Source organism: Podarcis erhardii (assembly GCF_964252035.2).
Source record: "Podarcis erhardii genome assembly, chromosome: 9".
NCBI lineage: Eukaryota > Metazoa > Chordata > Lepidosauria > Squamata > Lacertidae > Podarcis > Podarcis erhardii.
Genome location: NC_138512.1, coordinates 70,236,106 through 70,253,088, shown reverse-complemented (window position 1 = coordinate 70,253,088; position 16,983 = coordinate 70,236,106). Strand labels below are relative to the sequence as shown.

At 47.7% G+C, this 16,983-nt stretch overlaps 1 protein-coding gene across 5 annotated transcripts in view; it reads left to right on the top strand.

The window, feature by feature from the left end:
* SEPTIN11 (septin 11) overlaps nucleotides 1–16,983 on the top strand; it is a 110,177-nt gene that overhangs the window by 43,428 nt on the left and 49,766 nt on the right. For all 5 annotated transcript variants that reach the window (XM_081877026.1, XM_081877028.1, XM_081877025.1 and 2 more), the window contains exon 3: nucleotides 10,036–10,231. In XM_081877026.1, the coding sequence (XP_081733152.1) occupies nucleotides 10,036–10,231 (196 nt within the window). The remainder of the gene's footprint in view (nucleotides 1–10,035; nucleotides 10,232–16,983) is intronic.

Here is a 16,983-nt window from a genome sequence, read left to right as displayed (position 1 = left end):
TGGGGTTTTATTGCACCGTTGTTGTTGTTTTATTTTAAAAAAGAAAAGGAACGTGACTTGCATCCACAGCTGGTTTAAGGCCAGCATCCTTCTCTCACAGTGGACAACCAGATGCCTTATGGGAATATCTCAAGCAGCACCTGAATGGAACAGCCCTCCACAAGTGGAATACGTCAGACAGAAAAATACAAGAGAAGATGAAGAAATTAGAAAAGAATGTACTATGGTACTGACAAAATAGGATTTGTATTTTGTACATACATACTGGACTTGGTGATCAACTGAAAAGCTACTTTTTAATATATCATGTCACGAAGTTGATTTCGACATTATGAGAAGCTTTCCTCAATCCCAGCAATTGGCAGTCAGAAGCCCTGGAGATAGTATATGCTTGGCCATGATGGCTGGTAGCCATTGGGAGCCTTCTCCTCCATGAGATGTATGTTGTACGCAGATGTACGCAGTTGAGCTTTTTGTGCCCTTGCCAAAACCTCTGTGCTGATGCCTTTTTTGCAGGAAATATGCAGCAGTTTATAATTTAACCAGTGGAAGGTCCCAATTGCCACAAAAAGAAAAGGCCAACCCCAGTTGTGTTGCTTCTCCTTGCTTCCTGTTACAGTTACATACCCAAACCAAAATGACCTCAAAAAATATATGAGTAAATGTGCCCATAAACCCCCAGCCCCGCCGATTTAAATTTAGCCTTTCTCTATTAAATTCTAGGCCCTCCCACCCATTTCCAGCTAAACTGATTAAGGTTGAAACCCAGTGCTAATTGGCACATGTATATTTTTCCTGCTAAAGGAAAATAAGAAATAGCACGCTAATTAATTCCTTTGTCCAATAATGTGTATCTCTTAAAGGAAAGACAAAATGCAACAGTGTGGGCTGCATCAGACATTTCTGGAGCACTTCCTGGGCTGCAGAGTACAGTGGCCAGGGATGACTTAGCAGTTCCCTATCAAAGAGCGCTGCAGGGCAGGTGACTTGTAGTCCTCCAGATGTTATTGGACTACAGTTCCCATCGCTCCTGCCAATCACCCATGCTGGCTGTAGCTGATGGGGTCCAAAAACATCTGGAGGGCCATAGTTTCTCCTTCCTTACTTTAGGGCTTGGTGGTGGGACCCCCAGTGTGCATTGCAGGCTATGTTATCATTATAATAACAATTATCATGGCCTGAGCAATGCATCCTACTGGTTTCGTAGTTCTGTTATTAATGGAGCCGGTTTGCACCTATGACTGGAAGAAGAAGAAGAAGAAGAAGAAGAAGAAGAAGAAGAAGAGGAGGAGGAGGAGGAGGAGGAGGAGGAGGAAGACGACGAGGAAGAACAACAACCACCACCACCAACAACAACAACAACAAACTGGGATTTTACAAAGAAGCTCTTTGCTTCTTTGCTCTGGCCAAAGGGAAAGTTGTCAGCTAAAAGCAGGCATGGGAGAAAAACATGCAGGAGGAAAGTGAAATCAAGGTAGTAACTAAAGGAATATAGTTGGAAGCTAGCTGCCTCTTTCTGCACCAGCAATGAGGATGGAAAGAAAGAATCCTTGGCAGATGTCAGGGAACTGCCATCGGAGAGACAGGTGGTGGACAGGCTCCAGGAGAATAGGAGAGAATCTGCAGCAGAAGAGGGAACCAGCAGGGGGAGTGCAGGAGTCACAGCGGAGGGGAGGCTCTGGGATGCTTCCAGTGAGAGTAGTGGAGAGGTAACGGGACCCCCGTTGGGAACGCCCACCCTTCGCCGGAAACTGTCACGCAGAGAGTCACGAAAGCGCATGTCTGTCAAACAGCTTTTATGTTGGCGTAGATTCCGTAGACGCCCACTGTCAGATTCTACCAGCGACTGACGGAGTCATGCTTTGGGGGCTCCGTTAGTGCATCGGTTTGGATGACCAGCCAAACCCCAGAGGGATCAAGCTTTTACGCACAAGCAGCTCATTATCCCATCACAGCAATCTGACAGTCTTTGAAAGCAGCTTGTGCAAGCAGAAGGCATCATGAGCGAACCAGCCGGAACCGGGGGAGCAGGAGCCGGGGCAGATCCAAGCCTGGAACAAAGGTACAGGGCGTTGGAGGTCCAGCTGGCACTGCAAACGGCGAGGCTCGAGGAGAGGAGGGCTCAAGATGCAGATAAGGGGAAGACCACCCCACTTGCCAGACGGGTGCCTGGACTGGTGCAGAAATTTGGGGGGGATCCCCGGAACTATCAAGCCTTTAGGACAGAGATGCAATATGCTCTCAATCTGCTGTTTGATGACTTCCCCGACGAGAACTCTAGAGTGGCGTACGTGATTGGCCATCTAGAGGGAGGGGCGAGGGACTGGGTTCGGCCCCTGATGGCAGCCAATAATGAAATCTTAAAGGACACAATGAAGTTTTTCCGCGCCATGGACTTGATGTTTTCCAGCGAGATCGAGCAGGGAGTGGTGCGCAGGCAGTTAATGGCGTGTAAACAGGGGAGCCGATCTGTACGTGAGTACTGGACTGAGTTCACCATGCTGATTCATAGACTTGGGTGGGACCTTGCTAGTGAACCTATTCAAATGCTGTTTGAAGAAGGTCTCTCTCCGGCAGTGAAAGATGAACTTTCCCGGGCGCCTAGGGCGGAGTCTATGGATCAGCTGACTAAATCAGCGCTGTCCATTGGGGCACGCCAGGAAGCTAGAGCTATGGAAAAGCGGGAAGGAAAGGGGGAACGTTGGAAGGACTTCCGCATTCCAGAGATTCCGGAGCAGCCTTTCCCGCCAGCAGAGCCGATGGAACTTGGAACAGCGCGCGCGCGCGCAGTTTCAAACACCAGTGAAGGGCGGAAGAAGGAGGGAAAGAGCGGCAAGAGATGCTATCTCTGCCAACAGCCAGGTCACTTTGCCAGAGTCTGTCCGCAAAGGAAGGAATGGCAAGGGATGGCGGGAACTGTTGGGGGGAAGGAGGAAGAAGAAATCACGGAGCAAGTAAAAGCCAACGCCTGGTTGCCAACATCAGGGCACAGCAGCCAGGCCAGGGAGTAATGAATGTGCCCACGCCGGAACCTCCAAGACCAGCGCTTGTGATAGAGGTGTTGCTGGAACTGGCAAACGGACACCCACTGAAGATAAAGGCGCTATTGGATTCAGGTAGCTCATGTAATTTCATGAGCAAAGAGTTTGCAGCTGCACACCAGATACAGACTATCCCATTGAGTAAGCCTTTGCAGGTTACCACGATTGATGGGAGGGAGCTGTTGGGAGGAGAAGTGAGCCAACAGACTGTACCAATGATAATGAGGGTGGCACGACACACCGAACTGATAGCGTTTAACGTAGCCACCTTGGGAGGAGCTCCTATTATCTTGGGTATGAGCTGGCTGGCGCTACACGATCCGCTAGTAGGCTGGCATCAGAGAGTGGTTTCCTTTGGATCAGCACATTGCCTAGAACACTGCAAGGAGGGAGAGGCTCAGGCAGGCGCCAGGGCCACTCTAGCAGGGATGGAAATGATGGACAAAGGGAGGGTGCCACCACAATACGCTGACTTGATTGATGTATTCAGCGAAAAAGAAGCAGATAAGCTGCCCCCGCACAGACCCTTTGATTGTCAAATTACCTTACTCCCAGGAGCACAATTGCCAGTGGGCAAGCTGTATGCAATGTCAGACAGTGAGATGCAGGAGTTAAGGGAGTTCATTGACAAGAATCTCAAGCGAGGTTTCATCAGAGAGTCACGAGCGGTGGGAGGCAGCCCAGTGTTCTTTGTGGACAAAAAAAACACGGGCAAGCCCAGGCTTGTATGTGATTTCAGGGCCCTAAATGCAGTGTCAGAACCAGTGACTTTCCCTATGCCCAGAATTGATGACATTCTAACACGGGTGAGAAAAGGGAAAATTTTTACCAAGCTGGACCTTAGGGGGGCATATAACTTGATACGTGTGAGAAAGGGGGATGAGTGGAAGACCACTATGTTCACCCCCTTGGGGGCCTTTGAGTACTTGGTTATGCCTTTCGGATTACAAGCGGGCTCCGCCTGTTTTCAATCATTCATGAATCACGTCCTGGGGCCACTGCTCTACAAGAACTGCGTAGCGTTCTTAGATGACGTCCTGGTGTACTCAGACAACGAGGAGCAGCATGTGCGAGATGTAAGAGAGGTACTGAGCAAGCTGCGAGAAAACCGGCTGTGGGTGAAACTGGAGAAGTGTCAGTTTCATACCAAGGAGGTGGAATTCCTGGGGTACCGGTTGTCTGACAAGGGATTGGCCATGGATCCCAGCAAGGTTCAAGCGGTACTGGAATGGAAAACACCAAAGACCAAGAAGGACGTGCAAAGGTTCCTGGGCTTCGGAAACTTCTATAGGAAGTTCATCAAAAACTTTGCCCATTTAACAGCGCCCATCACGGATTGTCTTAGTAGCAAAAAGAAATTTGTTTGGACGGGAGAAGCGCAGAGGGCGTTCGAACGCTTAAAGCAGGCGTTTGCGTCGGAAGAGCAACTTTTGCACGTGGATCTACAACAACCAATGAGAGTGGAGACTGACGCGTCAGACCGAGCGGTGGGGGCCGTTCTTCTCCAGCCGGGAAAAGATACGTCTGAATGGAGACCGTGTGCATTCTTCTCGCGGAAGTTGAACAAATCCGAGAGGAACTACACAGTGTACGACCGAGAACTGCTCGCCATTCATGAAGCATTCCGGAAATGGCGGCACTTACTGATTGGGGCGCAGCACAAGGTTCAAGTCCGAACTGACCACAAAAATCTGGAATACTGGAGAACAGCCCGAGTGCTGAACCAGAGACAAGTGAGATGGGCCCAGGAGTTCTCCAAATTCCACTTTGAGATTCGTTACGTACCCGGCTCCGAGAACGTGAGGGCGGACGCTCTTTCCAGGAAACCTGAGTACTTAGAGGGGGAGGGAGCGCCTGAGGCAAGGCATGTAATCCCCGAAGACCGCTGGGTGTGTGGGGCGGCATTGGTGGGGCAGAGGGAACTGATAGAGGGTACGGAGAACGATGAATACGCCCAAGAGAAACTCAGAGAGCTCCGGAGGACAGAGGAGAACACAGGGGGGTTCGAAGAAAAGAACGGGGCGTTGTATTACAAAGGGGCACTGTACATACCCGACGGGGAACTGAGGGGCAGAGTACTCAAGCAGTTGCATGACAGCCCCACAGCGGGACATTTTGGACAGCACAAAACCATGTGGTTGGTTACCAGGGAGTTTTGGTGGCCCAAGGTGAGGGAGGACGTACGGGAATATGTCAGGGGTTGCGACAGGTGCCAGCGAGCGAAAGGAGAGAGGGTGGCGCCAGCGGGGCTATTACAACCCTTACCCAGTAGGCCTTAATCTTTGGGCAGGTCCACCAAAGGTGATAAAAAGTTCCTTCACATTCATTACACTTCCAGCAATTGTTATTGGGCAAATGATATATCTTTGCAAGCTTGACTGGGGTCATGTACCACCTATAGATCATTTTCATTATGTTCTCTTTCAGGGCACTACATGCCGTAAATTTAATACCTGTGGTCCATAACTGCTCCCAGTCAGCAAACATAATATCATGACCTAAGTCTTACAGAGCTTTGAGAAATTAAAATCCAAAGTTCGAGACTGGTTACATTACTATCAGATAAATGAAACTTTTAAGCAGGACAAGAAACTAGGATTTCAGAAAGAGAGGTCAAAATTGGAAACAGAACTGTTAGAGACCAATACTAAGAATTTGTCTAAAATGTATAACTTGTTGCTGAAATGGAATACACAGGATGAAACAGTTAAATCAGCAATGATTAAATGGGCACAAGACTTAGGTCATGATATTATGTTTGCTGACTGGGAACAGTTATGGACCACAGGACTTAAATTTACGGCATGTAGTGCCTTGAAAGAAAACATAATGAAAATGATCTATAGATGGTACATGACTCCAGTCAAGCTTGCAAAGATATATCATTTGCCCAGTAACAAATGCTGGAAATGTAATGAATGTGAAGGAACTTTTTATCATCTTTGGTGGACCTGCCCAAGGGTTAAAGCCTACTGGGAAATGATCTATAATGAAATTAAGAAAATCCTTAAGTGGACATTTGTAAAGAAACCGGAGGCTTTTCTCTTGGGCATGGTCGGCCAATTGGTACCAAAGAAAGATAGGACCTTTTTTATGTACGCAACAACAGCAGCAAGAATCCTTTTGGCGAAGTATTGGAAGACTAAAGAACTACCTACTCTGGAAGAATGGCAGACCAAGGTGACTGAATTTATGGGACTGGCAGAGATGACCGGCAGAATCCGTGACCAGAAGAAAGAGACAGTGGAGGAGGACTGGAAAAAATTTAAAATCTATCTTAAAAATTGTTGTAAAATTTCGGAATGTTAAGATGTCAGGGGATTGGACACTAAGAATTACAGCTATAAATCGAAATTTATAAAGCAGAAACTCTTTTTAAAGAGAATTAAAGATAAAAATGGGATGAAGAATTGCTAAAAATTTTGAAATTTGGATGCAGTGAAGGGGAGGTTTGGGGAAGTCGCATTATGTTTGTTTTGTTTTTTCTTTATGTTGTAAAATCAATAAAAATTATTATAAAAAAAAAATATTACAACCCTTACCCACGCCCGAAAGGCCATGGGAGGCAGTATCCATAGATTTTATGACGGACCTTCCAAAATCCAAAGGCAAAACAGCTGTCATGGTGGTGGTAGATCAATTAACCAAGATGTGTCATTTTATAGCCTGTTCACATGCAGTCACAGCGGAGGAAACCGCCAAGTTGTTTGTAGAACATATTTTTAAGTTGCATGGCGCCCCCTTGAGGGTGGTCAGCGACAGAGGGAAACAATTTACTTCCAGGTTCTGGAGGAAACTTATGAGCTTACTGCACGTAGAACTCAATTTCTCAACTGCCCGGCACCCAGAAACCAATGGGCAAGCGGAAAGGGCAAATGGGGTTTTACAACAATACCTGAGGTGTTATGTAAAAGACAGAGAAAATGATTGGGTGGATAAGTTACCTCTAGCAGAATTTGCCTACAACAACGCGGAGAACGTGTCCACAGGGATGAGTCCCTTCCTGGCAAATTATGGGTGTCACCCCCGGGCATTCCCAGGAGAGGGAGGGGAGAGGTGGAGCGTGCCGGCGGCGGAATATTTTTTTGAAGAGATGGAGGCGATCCACCGTCAGCTTCAACTTAACTTAGAGAAAGCCAAGGAAGAATATAAGAAGCAAGCAGACAGAAATAAGAGGGAGGGTGAAACTATAAGGGTGGGGGACCGGGTGTGGTTGTCCACCCAAGGGCTACCGTTCAAGGGCGGGAGTAAGAAATTGAGGCCCAAAAGATTGGGACCCTTTGAGGTCACACAGCAGGTCAACCCAGTGGCATTCAAACTCAGGCTGCCCAGTCACATGAAATTACACCCAGTATTTCACAGGTCATTACTGTCGCCGTACCGAGAGGGACGTGAGTGGGGGGAGCATGAGAGAGAGGCCACCCAAACGCCCGTGATAGAAGAGAGAGAGCGCGACATGAACGTGGCAGGAATCATTGATTCCAGGTGGAAGGGGAATCAGGTGGAATATCTGGTAGAATGGGAGGGGGAAGCAGAGTCGGAAAACACTTGGGTACCAGCAGAGGTAGTCAATGACGAGGTTTTAATAGAAACATTTCATCAGCGTTTCCCTAGAAAACCGCAACCCGTGGCTCGATTTAGAAGGGAACACTTTGGGACCACCGATGAGGAAGGGGAGTTTGAAGGGTTCCCAGAGTCAGGGGTGGGTGAAGAAGCCGACTCCGACGAAGAAGAGGAAGACGGGGAGAGAGACGGTACGCCGTGGCTGGAAGTGTTAGAATCCTCGGACGACGAGGAGAGTTCCTTCAGGGGCTTTCCGCCCTCACCGCCAGTGGGAGAGGAGGCGGGAGGGGGTGAAGGGGGCCCTGGGGGGGAGGTGGATGTCAGGGAACTGCCATCGGAGAGACAGGTGGTGGACAGGCTCCAGGAGAATAGGAGAGAATCTGCAGCAGAAGAGGGAACCAGCAGGGGGAGTGCAGGAGTCACAGCGGAGGGGAGGCTCTGGGATGCTTCCAGTGAGAGTAGTGGAGAGGTAACGGGACCCCCGTTGGGAACGCCCACCCTTCGCCGGAAACTGTCACGCAGAGAGTCACGAAAGCGCATGTCTGTCAAACAGCTTTTATGTTGGCGTAGATTCCGTAGACGCCCACTGTCAGATTCTACCAGCGACTGACGGAGTCATGCTTTGGGGGCTCCGTTAGTGCATCGGCTTGGATGACCAGCCAAACCCCAGAGGGATCAAGCTTTTACGCACAAGCAGCTCATTATCCCATCACAGCAGATGATCATCCAACCCCTGTTTAAAAACCGCTAAGGAAGGTGAATCTACCACCTTCCGAGAGAGACCATTCCACTGTTGAACAGCTCATGCTGTCAGAAAGTTCTTCCTAATGTTCTTGTTATTTGAATCTACTGGTTTGGGTCCTAGCCTCTGAAACAGCAGAAAACAAACCTGCTCCATGTGGCCACGCTTCAGGTATCTGAAGATGGCTATCCTATCTCTTCTCAGTTTTATCTTCTCCAGGCTAAGCATACCTAACCCCTCATATGGCTTGGTTTCCAGACCTTCGTCATCTTGGTTCTCTTCCACTGCACAGGTTCCTGCTTGTCAATAGCTTTATTAAATTGTGGTGCCCAGAACTGGACACAGGACTCCAGGTTCAGTCTGAGGAAGGCAGAATAGAGCAGTACTATTGCTTCCCTTGATCTGGACACAATACTTTTTTTGCTGCAGGATGCGGGTGGCACTGTGGGTTAAACAACAGAGACTAGGACTCGCCAATCAGAAGGTCGGTGGTTCAAATCCCCGCGACAGGGTGAGCTCCTGTTGCTCGGTCCCTGCTCCTGCCAACCTAGCAGTTCGAAAGCACGACAAAGTGCAAATAGATAAATAGGTACCTCTCCGGCAGGAAGGTAAACGGTGTTTCCGTGCACTGCTCTGATTCGCCAGAAGCGGCTTAGTCATGCTGGCCACATGACCCAGAAGCTGTACGCCGGCTCCCTCGGCCAATAAGCGAGATGAGCGCTGCAACCTCAGAGTTGGCCACGACTGGACCTAATGGTCAGGGGTCCCTTTACCTTTACCTATAATTGCATTAGCTGTTGGCGAGGGCTGTTGCATCACACTGTTGATTCATGTTAAGAGTGTGTTCTACTAAGACCCCTAGATCCATTTTAACGTGCTGAGTTTTGTAAGTGCTGCAAAAACAATGTTGGCATGTTGTTCTTAATAGATTTCCCAAAGTACTCTCTCTCTCTCTCTCTCTCTCTCTCTCTCTCTCTCTGTGTGTGTGTGTGTGTGTGTGTCAGTGCTGGTCCAGGACTAGCTTCTAGCAGTTGTAGACTTCTGATCTGATATAACTTTTGGCTGCAATTTTAATTGAGAACTGATGAAATAGGTCTTGCAGATTTTTGAAGCAGTGCAAACCTGTGTATAGCTCACAAATAGCTCAGTCCCAAGGAATTCTGACTCTCACTTGTTTTAACAATAGCAGCAACAAAATGCCAGGTCTAGTATTTGAAACAAGCTCCTGAGCTCAGAATCCCGTAACTGTGAGTGTACATGCTGCCTTCAGTGTTAGCCCTACTCAGAGTAGACCCAGTGAAGTTCAAAAACATGAATAGCTTCATGTCCATTAATTTCACTGGGTCTGCTCCAATTAGGACTCAAACCCACGACTTTTGCTCTTTACTCCCGTTGGTCAATGTAAGAGTCCTGGTAAAAAAATGAAGTAGCTTCTGCAAGCCTTAAGTTTGCCCAGCTTTGACCTCTTTGCAAAGTTAGGATTTGATCTATAAATTACTTAATCTAGCAGACCATGGAGTCTCATTCCTAAGCAATGCTTGTCTTGCCCCATTGCTGTAACTTTGGAATCCTAATGTCTCATTTAAGCAGAATATCCTTGATTTGGACGCCAGGAAGAAAGTCATTGGTAGGCTAAAGGTAGTGGCTGTGGGCTTCTCAGACTCCTAACCTGAATGTGGTCCTTTTCAGGGGAAACGGGCATTGGCAAATCGACGCTCATGGACACCCTGTTCAACACAAAGTTTGAAAGTGACCCAGCCACTCACAACGAGCCTGGCGTGCGGTTGAAAGCAAGGAGTTACGAACTTCAGGAGAGCAACGTCCGCCTGAAGCTGACGATCGTTGACACGGTGGGATTTGGAGACCAGATCAACAAAGATGACAGGTAGCATCAAGGCTGCTCCAGACTATTCTTTGAAGGGCCAAGCGCTTTGCAGAGTAGAGGGAAATCACACGTGTAAGCTTTCCTCATGCTGGAAGGTTTTGGTGGAAAGTTTACATGTTCAATTTGCCTCTTGATCTGCAGGGTGAAATGTGGTATGCTTTTCAAACATGCGATTTCTCCCCAAGTGCCTTTTGAGGTGGGAAAAGCCCTCTGTGAGAACGATACTATGACACAGACAACTTTTGACTCATCCATTTGGGGCAGCGGCAGACTCAGATTTAAGTGGAACAATGGATGTGATGTGTCTTACCTTTGCACATTAGTCTTTGAAACTCCCTCCGTAGAGAAGCTGGACTAGCAGGTGAAGCCTTTGTCGTCCAAGCAGGCTTTTGGCCATTGATTGCTTTTTACTTAAAAGGGTTGGTGCTGTGTTTTCATTGTAACTGTTGGTATGTTTTAAAACACATCCTATATATGTATATAATTTCGATTCTATCCATTTTGGGGTTTTTGACTATTGGTTTTTCTATGTTTCCAGCTGTTCTTATCTGTAAGCCAAAGAGTCCTGTCAGGGAAAATGGTGTGCTATCAGTAAATATATAGTAATATCAGTGCCCCATTCACACTATACATTTAAAAGACAGGCATGACTTTCCCCAGAGAATTATGGGATGTGTAATTTATTAAGACCACTCCGGCGGGAAGGTAAACGGCGTTTCCGTGTGCTGCTCTGGTTCACCAGAAGCGACTTAGTCATGCTGGCCACATGACCTGGAAGCTCTATGCCGGCTCCCTCGGCCAATAAAGCGAGATGAGCACCGCAACCCCAGAGTCGGCCACGACTGGACCTAATGGTCAGGGGTCCCTTTACCTTTACTAGTTTATGAAGGGTGCCGAGACTTATTAGCAGACCCCTCTTCGCCCACTACAACTCCCAGAGCAGTTTAACCAGTGCTATTTTTCTAGAAAAAGGGGGGCTGGAACTCACCATGAATTCCTCCCTTGATCTCCTATAACGGCAATGGTGTCTACCTGAGAGGTGCTGGAACTAAGTTCTGGCTTCGGGGGGGGGGGGGGAAGCCCTGAGTTTAGAAATCAATCCTCCTTCCCAGGGAACTCTGGGAATTGTAGCTCTCTGAGGGAAAATAAGGGTCCCCTAACAACTCTCTTGTGTTTTTAGAAAACTACAGTTCCCAGGATTCTTTGGGAGGAAGCCATGTCTGCTTAAAGTGGTATAATACTGCTTTAAATGTGCAGATGGGGCCTTAGGTTTCAAACCTTGCTGGGAATCTCAGCCCTCCTTGCTGAACTCTCCTCTCCCTTCATCAAGCCTGGATGTGTGTAGTGTGTGTGTGTGTGTGTGTGTGTGTGTGTGTGTGTGTGTGTGTGTACAGACGCACTGAAACAGCTCTTATTTTTTGAAGTGGCACATATGTGCACAAACCAAGGGGGAAAGGACTTTTAAAATAAAAAGCCCGCCCCCCCTCCCAGGAGCAGGTGTTCCATATGGAAATGTGTTGCCACTTTGTCTCCTGAACCGCTTTGCATCTGATTTAATTCAGCAAGAGCCAGAAGCATTGTCTCCCCTCATCTGTCAAGACCTCCTTTGTTCAAGGGTGTACAGCAGGGCTCACGCTATGGCCCACGACGTGAATGGGAGAGCCGTTAACCTCCTCTGCGCCTTGTCACAATCGGGCGCTTGTCCCAAATGATCGTAAGCTAAGCATCGCGGCTGCAATTAGTCTCCTGCCCTGGCCTAGCTCGTTTTAGTGATTTACAAGGGGGTTCTTCTCTCTAAGCCCAGAGCAGGAAGAGCTCTAAGACTTCAACGCTGATTGCTTACAATGCACACTGTTGACGGAGACCACTTGTGGAGCATATGCGTTGCCTCCAGTTTCTGAAGAAGGCAGGTCTGGGAGGAAAAGATTGGGATCACAAGATGCATCTCGTTTCAAGACTTTCCTTTGTCTTTTCCAGTTTTATGCATGCTGGTGGGTCTTCTGTGGCCATGCAGCTTGATTACCCAGGGCTGCGTTCGGTACCCGTGTTTGTCACAAGGTCAGCCATCGATGGGTTTCTCTTTCAGGCAGCACAAGACACATTCCCATCAGCGTTGTCAGTGCTAGCAGTATTTTAGAGCAGTGCTTTCCAAACTGGTGACACGCTTTTTAGACATGCATCGTTTTGTGACACAGTAATTCAGTTTTACTAGCAAATTGGACCTTTAAAGCCCTAAACGGCCTCGGCCCAGTATACTACCCCCCGCCATCGTTCCGCCTGGACACTGAGGTCCATCTCTGAGGGCCTTCTGGCAGTTCCCTCCCTGCGAGAAGTGAGGTTACAGGGAACCAAGCAGAGGGCCCCTCCCCTCAGATGTCAAGGAAATAAACAACTATCTTAGGCTTCATGTTGGGTATGGATCAGCGCCTGGCTAAAACTGGGAAAGGAAGAAGCATTGGACTTAGAAGGCCACGATAATAGATTTGAATGGCATGGAAAAGGAAAAGTGTTTGATTTTTTTATCGATTATTATTATTATTATTATTCTGTTGGGAGCTGCCCAGAGTGCCTGGGGAAACCCAGCCCGATGGGTGGGGTATAAATAAATAAATTATTTATTATTATTTTAAACTAACGTCTTTCCAGCCCCCGGAGGAACGCGGGAAGCATTTGTTTGACACACCTACACACTGCAGCCAACACGCTTAATGGGTCGTGACACACAGTTTGGAAAGCTCTGTTTTAGAGGATTTGTATCCCAGTTGGAGAGTGCTTGAAATGTAAGCTGCTGAGGGGAACCTATGCATAACAAGCTTTCTTAACTTGCATAGATCATAATGCAGCGCTACTGGCCTCCTAATATGTGACCAATGCATGATCAAGTATATGGAACCTGTGAAGAGAGGCAAAATAATCAGACTAAGCACTGACTTTTGTTTTGCCTTTTATTCATTTTTACAATTCTGGGGATTTCTCTCCTGGTGTTTGTTATTTATGATGCGTAGCCTTACCTTCTACGAAATCAATATATACATTTTAAAAACATAATCAAGTAAACGAGCAAGGGGATTTTCAATTGCATGTTAGTCACAAGTGAAATGGGTGAGCCACTCCCATAGCCTCGCCAAAACATTTCTTGAAACAATTCGTTTCAGAGTTTGCATGTTACCTGAAACCCGGAATATGTTGTTTGAATGGCTATGTCTCTTATTATCTCCTTTTAACAACCAGTTTAGCTGGCAGTTTAGCTGTTTCCACACAGGAAACCCAAGAATGCTTAAGTTCGTTTTAAACTAGTTTTGGGAACGCATGTGGTAGCTGAACTTTAAAAGCCTTCAGTTTGCTGACTTCGCTTTATCTGGCAGCAAAGCTATTTTAATGACTTCATCTAAACTTTCCTAAATAGGAAATAAGCTTTAGCGAGGAATTCTTGGAATGTGCGGCTTGTGGGGAAGAATTTCAAGGATGCCTGCTTTTTTAACCCATTCTGAAAGTGAGGCATCTTGGCTTCCATAAAGGCGGGTGAGATACCACAGCTGCCGCAGCACATGGAAAGAGAGAAAGGTGTAGCGCAGTCCCTGGCACCTTTGCCATGGTTGCATATTGAGGCCTCTATTCACCCAATAATAATAATAATTGATTATTTATACCCCGCCCATCTGGCTGGGTTTCCCCAGCCACTCTGGGCGGCTTCCAACAAAACACTAAAATACAATAACCTATTAAACATTAAAAGCTTCCCTAAACAGGGCTGCCTTCAGATGTCTTCTAAAAGTTTGGTAATTATTTTTCTCTTTGACATCTGGTGGGAGGGTGTTCCACAGGGCGGGTGCCACTACCGAGAAGTCCCTCTGCCTGGTTCCCTGTAACTTGGCTTCTCGCAGCGAGGGAACCGCCAGAAGGCCCTTGATGCTGGACCTCAGTGTCTGGGTAGAATGATGGGGGTGGAGACACTCCTTCAGATAGATAGATATTCATTGCTCCACCCATTTATGCCTCTGGCCCCACCACGGGCAAAGTCACCCAGAAGGGAATGTTCCGAAAAAGCTCCTCCCCACCCCTTACTCCAGAGAAGCGGACACAGAGCAATGGTTCCAAACTACAAGAAAAAAGATTCCACCTAAACATTAGGAAGAACTTCCTGACAGTAAGAGCTGTTCGACAGTGGAATTTGCTGCCAAGGAGTGTGGTGGAGTCTCCTTCTTTGGAGGTCTTTAAGCAGAGGCTTGACAACCATATGTCAGGAGTGCTCTGATGGTGTTTCCTGCTTGGCAGGGGGTTGGATTCGATGGCCCTTGTGGTCTCTTCCAACTCTATGATTCTATGATTCTATGATGACTGCACCATGCTGGCTCCCTCTGGAAAGGATATCTGGTTGCAGAGCTGGGGAAGAAACCCAGGAGTTTTGCAGCAGGCAAACCTAGGCTATGTTCAAGTCTGAGGTGCTGGCGGTAAGAGCAGAGACAAGAAGAGCAATTGTGCTCGTGGCTACAGGAACTTTGAAGCACCGCCTTTATGCCATAGAAACAAAGCAATGCAGTTATCTCTAGAACATGTGGGCAAAGGGAGCAAGGGACAAAGAACTGGAGAGTGGGGAACAAACCACAGAGTTTCTGAGACGTCATGGCTTCAGCATACCAGTTGCTGCGATTCACAGGTGGGCAGAGGGCTGTGGTGCTCATGTTCAGCTTGCAAGCTTCCCACAGGCCGGCAGTGTCGGAAACTGAGATATGAAGGCTAGGAGCTAAAGGGCACCTTAAACCCAGGTTATGGGCGCAGCAACAGAATATCTAGGCGTGCTTTTTCTGTAACGAAAATGCAAAGCTGAAAACGAATGGACTGCAGCTAAAATATCACGTTCATTTTTCATATGTTCTAGTCCTTCCCCTGCCCACCCCGCTAATATTCTTAAGAGGGTCTCTTCTTCAGTCTTCAGAGAGTAGCTAGAAGTGGGGAGGCAGAAAAAGGTCCTACAGTCGTACCTCGGGTTACGCTTCAGGTTGCGTTTTTTTGGGTTGCAGACTGCCGAAACCTGGAAGTACCGGAACGGGTTACTTCTGGGTTTCGGCGGTCGCACATGCACAGAAGCACTAAATCGCACTTTGTGCATGCGCAGATGCGCCGAATCACAACCTGCGCATGCGCAGATGCGCAGGTGCGGGTTACGGATGCTGTGGGTTGCGAACTTGCATCCCGCACAGATCATGTTCGCAACCCGAGCATCCACTGTACTTTCCTCCCACTCAGTTTTAATCTGAAATATTAGGCGCAGTAATCTGAAATATTAGGCCCAGAGCTCAGAAACTGCTCAGAAATTCCCTTTTGCAAAATGCGCCTTAGAACAATGGGAGTTTTGAACACTGCTGGTCAGCCACTGTGAGATCTAGATGGGATATTGGCCAGATTGAGCAGGCTCACCTTATATTTTTACCTGTTATTTGCAGGCCACCTGTCTTCTGTAGGAGAGTGGCTTCCTTTGGCTGCTGCGATTTTTGCAGCAAGCCTTTGTCCGAAGCAGGATTCCTGATGTTGTGTAGAAGTATTTTCTTTCGTGTGTCCTGAACCACAGCTATCTGTGCCCATGCCTCAGTTCTGTGGGAGTGCAGAAGGGGCACGGAATGTTATATTCAGTGTTAGAAACTCAGGTATATAAGCTAGGTCCCAAATGGCACCTTGAATCTAGGTTGCGATCGCCACATCAGAATGTCTGTTCACCTGGGGGTTGGACTAAATAATCCTCTGGGTCCCTTCTAACGCTACAGTTTTATGATTCTGTGATCTCAGCTACAATGCTTGACTGCTCTTACAACAGTTCGCTTGTCCCAGTGCAGAAAGGAGAAACACACACAACGGAAATGGGAATGGTATTAGTGATGGACTAAGGCAGAGGCTTTTAAACTGCAGTCACCAGCCTAGTGCCCAGAAATCTCCATGTAGTCCCAACTGGCCCTATGCCAGTAGCAAAACGCTCCTGGCGCCTGGCTAATTTCAAACACTGGTTATATTGTGCACACAATTCAGTTTTTCTTGAGAATCTATTTTCATGTACTGAATTGAGCGAGTTCCTAGTCCCTAACATCTGTAGATAGAGGCTTGAAAGTGCATGGATTGGCAATGCATGCCTTAGGAGCCAGAAGTGTGGCTGAGGAACATCTCCAGTGATGGTGGTTGGGACCTGAATGCCATACCTCCACGAAGCTCCTTAACCCCACCGCATGATCAGCAAAACCAGCGTAGATTATATTTAAAAATGCAGGTACATTATGAGTTGGGTTCATTTGCATTATCATCACTTCTTGATTCAGGCTTTGTATTGCCTGGCCGCAGAATCTTTAGTTATTAAAAGTGCAGAGGGCCCTCAACCTTCTCTGCCACATTGTGGGTGTTGCTTTTTCTCTGCCTGCCTCTTTTTATAGCCCTTTTGCTTCGCTCCCCTTTGCTTGCCTCCGGCTTCCCCCAGCCACCAGGTGCTCCTTCGCTCTTCCCCCTTCTTTTCCCAGTTTCCCACTCCCCCTTCCATGCTTCTCCTTAGCTCAGTATTCACATTCCACAGCGATGCAAAAGGCCACAGACACAGGAGTTGCAGTCCTCTGCATCGTGCCCTCGTGCTATGAGGCCCTGTCAGAAATTTGGCTGTGGGTCTTCTGCACAACTGCCCAGCATGAAGTATGGAATCTGGAGCAGAGTTTGGGCTCCTGAGAATCTCCGTTTATGTGGCAGGAAAGGTCAAATTCCTACAACTGCATATCAAA